The 4,496-nt window shown below is 58.8% G+C and overlaps 1 protein-coding gene across 1 annotated transcript; it reads left to right on the top strand.

Moving 5' to 3' along the window:
• Positions 1–229: 229 nt before the first annotated feature.
• INS49_012249 (uncharacterized protein) lies at positions 230–4,496 on the top strand (the record flags this gene model as incomplete). The annotated part of the gene is made up of 2 exons (XM_043172953.1): positions 230–3,227; positions 3,280–4,496. The coding sequence occupies 2 exons, from the start codon at positions 230–232 to the stop codon at positions 4,494–4,496; spliced, it is 4,215 nt and encodes a 1,404-aa protein (XP_043022250.1).

The raw sequence follows: 4,496 nt of genomic DNA, 5'->3' as shown, positions 1-4,496 counted from the left end.
ACCGACCAACAGGACGACACTATAGGACGCGACTGCGACTGTATGCGGCGTCATTCGAAGTAGCCTCCGCGCTACGTATCTCGACAGGGGTTCCCCCTTTTGGACCTGGTTTCCTGGCCTCTATCAACTAGATAGTAGAGGGGGTACGACGCATATCCAGGTCAAACCTGATCTACAACATATCTCCTTTTTCTGTTTAATCTCTATTTCACAAGAACCCCCCACCAACATGGCCATGTGGGAAACCGAAGACGAGAGGAGCGGGCCAGCTAGGCCAGTCCTGTCTACTGCCGTGGACGCACAACGACCGCGGAGCTCGAGGACGCCGTCGCGTGGCTCAAAACGATCCTCACGCCGCTCAGTGACTCCCCCAGGGAAGATTTCTTCGTCACCGCCACCATTGCCTGGAAGCGACAAGACCGACAAGAGTGACCGGGTCTCAAAGGACATCGCCACAGACAACAATATCAGCATCCTGGATCCGCGGAGATTCACACCCACTCTGCATGCTAACCTGGTTTCTGAAATATTGAATCTGCGGAGAGACCAGGAAGAGAAGCTCAAACTTATTGAGAGCCTAGAGTCCACGCTGCAAACGACGCGCGATGAGGAGGATTCAATCCAAACGACACTCGTCAGCACGGCCAAGGAGAACAGATCACTGAAGCGCCAACTGGCCCTGCTTGAGGGCGGCACATCGTCAGCATTGGGCGAGCTCGCCCGCGAACGAGACGAGGCAGTCGAGGCAGCTGCAGAATCAAGAAAGAGGCTAGAAGCAGCACAGAAAAAGCTGAAGACGCAAGAGGACGACTCGGGAAGGACGCATGATCAGTGGGCCAAGGAAAAAGATGACTGGGATGAAGAAAGACGAAAAATGGAGCGGAAGCTCCATGTCGCCGAGACACGGCTGAAGACCATCCTGGAAGAGGTGGCAGCATTCCACGATGCTCAAGCGAATACTGAGGAAGAGAGTGGTGGCGAGGACAAGGGCAAGGACAAGGATAGCGATGCTGGCAGCGTTCGCTCGATGAGCATCCGGGAAAGCCTGAGGTTCTCCCTGATGAACAAGGCGAACGGTTACTCCCTCGCCGACGAGCTCGACTTCGACGATGATTCAGACTACCAGACGGACCCGAACGGCCGAGACAGCGTCATGTCAGCTCGCAAGCACGCACGGAATGACAGCCGTGCCAGTATCTTATCCAAGAGCCATCGTCGTCATCGCAGCAGCGAGAGCTTCATCAGGCCCGGCAGCGTGGCGCGTGGGAAATTCCAGTCGCAGATGCAGGCCGAAGGGAATTTCGCGAATGACATAATCCAGGAGATCGAGGAACCGCCATCACCTGCACACGCAAAACCAAAGGTCAGCTACACAGACACAGGGGTGCAGTACTCACCACCGCCGTCGCCGAAGCTGCAGCCAGGTAAACCTTCCATACCGGAGCCGAGTGGGGTGACAGCACTGGCAGCGCGATGGGAGAAGCACCATGAGGCAGAGGCCACTGAAGCGAATCAAAGGAGGAAGCGTGTCGCAGCTGCTGCTCGGCCAATGTCGATCCAAGCCGCGGCGCCCCAGAGCCTAATGGTCTCTACCTCTGCGCAGACCGTGGACGTTCCTCTGAGTCCTCCCAAAACGCCCAAGATTGAGTCGCTGGAGCCGACGCAAACGCCAAAGCCTAAGCCAGCAGACATGGTTTCCGCTGCTACCCAAACGGATACTACCGTCCCGCCTCCTCTGCTTCGGCCAGCGACACCTCCCGTTCCAGCTATTCCTAGTATCGCCATACATCCTCCCAAGAGTCGGCCCTCGACGCCCAAGAAGTCGCTTTTGCCGCAGCTCTTCAAGGACTTCGGTTGCCAGGTGTCCATTTCGAGTGTGCCGATGAGCTCTAGTGGTGTACAGACTGAAGAAATCCGAATTGATCAGCGACTAGACAGGCTTCCTGCTCACCTACACCCCTCAGCTATCAATTCAAGGCCGACATCCCCAGCACAGGGGACTGAGATCCCGAACGACCCAGACCGCCACTTTACCCCAGTTCCTGGCAATCTACCGCCTCGTAACCCTAGGAGGCTCACAAACCAGAGAAGCATTGGCGAACTTGCGACTTCGGCTCGCATGTCAATAGAATCCGAGACGAAAGATGCATATCCGGGAAACAATGACGATGGCCCAGTGTCTCAGAAAGCGGGAGTGCGGAGACCTCATCGGATCAGCAGTTTGTTTGCCGGCTTCGATGCTGTCAGTTCAGCGGATGAGGCTGATGACTTCGCTGACGCCGACATGAGCGACACCGAGTACAGGACCGCTCTTTCGGCTCCTCGGCCAGTCAAGACGCCCGAACCTGGTCGAAGCACCCCGGGATCCGTGCCGTCATCGCCGGAAGAGGTGGCACCGAAGAAATCTGCCCATAAAATTTCTGCTCGTCAGACCGGTAAGAACGAGATCCCGGCATCTCCCAGGCTTGCAGACAGCCCCGAAGGCTTTGGGCCAGCCAGGAAGGGTTCAAAGGGTCACATCCGCGGCTCGGGCATGGGCGGAAAGTCTGGAGGAATGCGAAAGGCCGCCATGATCCAGAATGGCATCACGACGCATCAGGAAGACGCCAAGGACCCACCGTTCCCCATTCCGACAAGAGCCAGTTCTCGCAAGCCTCTCAATGGCAGCGCGCCCAGCGACGGCAACCGAAGCCCTACAAGAAATGAGCCCTGGAAGAAGAATCGTATGCCACTCCATCGTGCCAACAGCCTCCGTAAGAGCAGGTCGGGTGCTGCTGGGCACAGTAAGAGCAGGGGCCGGAGGCAGAACAGCAGGTCACCCCCCTACACTCCTGACCTGGCCCATGACCCAAGCATCCCCCCTCTGCCACGCAATCAGCTCACCACGCCCAAAAACGATCGTGGTAGGGCCAGGGGTCACAGTCACCATCCTTCCACGAACACTGCGACGACAGAAGCAACCGGCTTCCAGTCCAACGCCAGCACGCAGCCGGCTGCGACCACGGTTGTAGACGCCATCGCTCAGACAATGGTTGGCGAGTGGATGTTCAAGTACGTTCGCCGGAGGAAGTCCTTTGGCGTGGCGAACGACAATGTCGGCAAGGATGACTCGAGCAATGACAGGCACAAACGCTGGGTGTGGTTAGCCCCATATGAGCGAGCGATCCTCTGGAGCAGCAAGCAGCCTTCTAGCGGCAGCGCACTGCTCGGCAAGTCCGGTCGTAAACGTAGGTCGCTGGCTCTTACCCATTAGAATTCACCTCGCTGACAGTGCTCCAGTCACCATCCAGTCCGTGCTTGACGTGAAGGACGATAACCCGCCACCAAAGGGCCATACCGCTGTCTTCAACCGCTCGATCCTCATCCTAACCCCCCAACGAGCATTGAAGTTCACCGCAGTGAACGCCGAACGTCACTACTTGTGGCTGACTTCGCTGTCCTTCCTCGCTCACTCTCAGCAGCAAGTACCTGATTTACCAGCACCACCAGCGCCAGCTCCGGCCAAAACACCAGACTTTGATATCCCCCCAAGTAAGGCTAAATCCCGAAGACCACGCATCCGCGACTCCATCCGCCTTGCCAAGGGCCACAATACCAACATCGCAGCCAACAACGCTGCCGCGGCCCATCCCAGTGGAGGCTTAGGAGGAGTGATGACATCCCAGCTGACAAACGGAGGTCACCAACCGGCGCCCATGCCCAGTATTCCAGATGTCCCTTCGAGCCTCATCCCAGGATATAGGTCCCCACCCCCGCCAGCAGCCAGCGAGAGCGTCGCCTCTGGATGCTCGAACCCGTCAAACCCGTCGAACCAAACCAACCCGGGCCAGCACAGCCGGGACTGGTCCGGCGATGCCGCAGAACCACCGTTCATCCCCCGCTTCCAAGATCGGGACCGTCCGCAGGTTGGCGGCGGTGCCGTGATCCACGGACGCAAGAGGAGTAATACCGGCGGCCACGTGCCTCCACCACTTTCATTTCGCGGCTTCTCCGGGCCCACCAGCTACCACGCGCCGACCAACAGCCAATCGACGGGCACGGGCTCCTCGGAGGTGTACTCAAATCCTAGCAACAACAGCCACAGCACGCCGTACTCGGGTCCGGCGTCGGCGGGGCTCAGCAGCCAGGGCTGGGGTGGGATGAGTGTCGTCAGTGGGCGGACCAGCGAGGCGTCCAACAGGACCAGCGGGGCCAACTTCTTCGACGCGATCGGCACGGTGAGGATGGAGGCGTTCATCAGCCCGCTGGCTTTCAGCCAATTCGGCCCCGAGGGTGACAACGGCGGCGGCGGTATCAGCGGCGGCAACTTCCCAGACCCCCTTGAGGATTCGAGGTACCGGGCGAGGAGAAGATCCAAGGAGATCCGTCGGCGGAGGAGCAGGAGTCGTCAGAGGGACAGCTATTCCTCGCGCGGTGCGAGGAGTGACTACTACAGCGGGAGCAGGACGGCGGGTGAGGAGGAGTACATGAGGGACGACCCTTTTAAGGGGTTCTGA

This window comes from Diaporthe citri (genome assembly GCF_014595645.1).
Source record: "Diaporthe citri strain NFHF-8-4 chromosome Unknown scaffold_6, whole genome shotgun sequence".
Lineage (NCBI taxonomy): Eukaryota > Fungi > Ascomycota > Sordariomycetes > Diaporthales > Diaporthaceae > Diaporthe > Diaporthe citri.
This window is presented reverse-complemented; position numbering and strand designations above follow the sequence as displayed.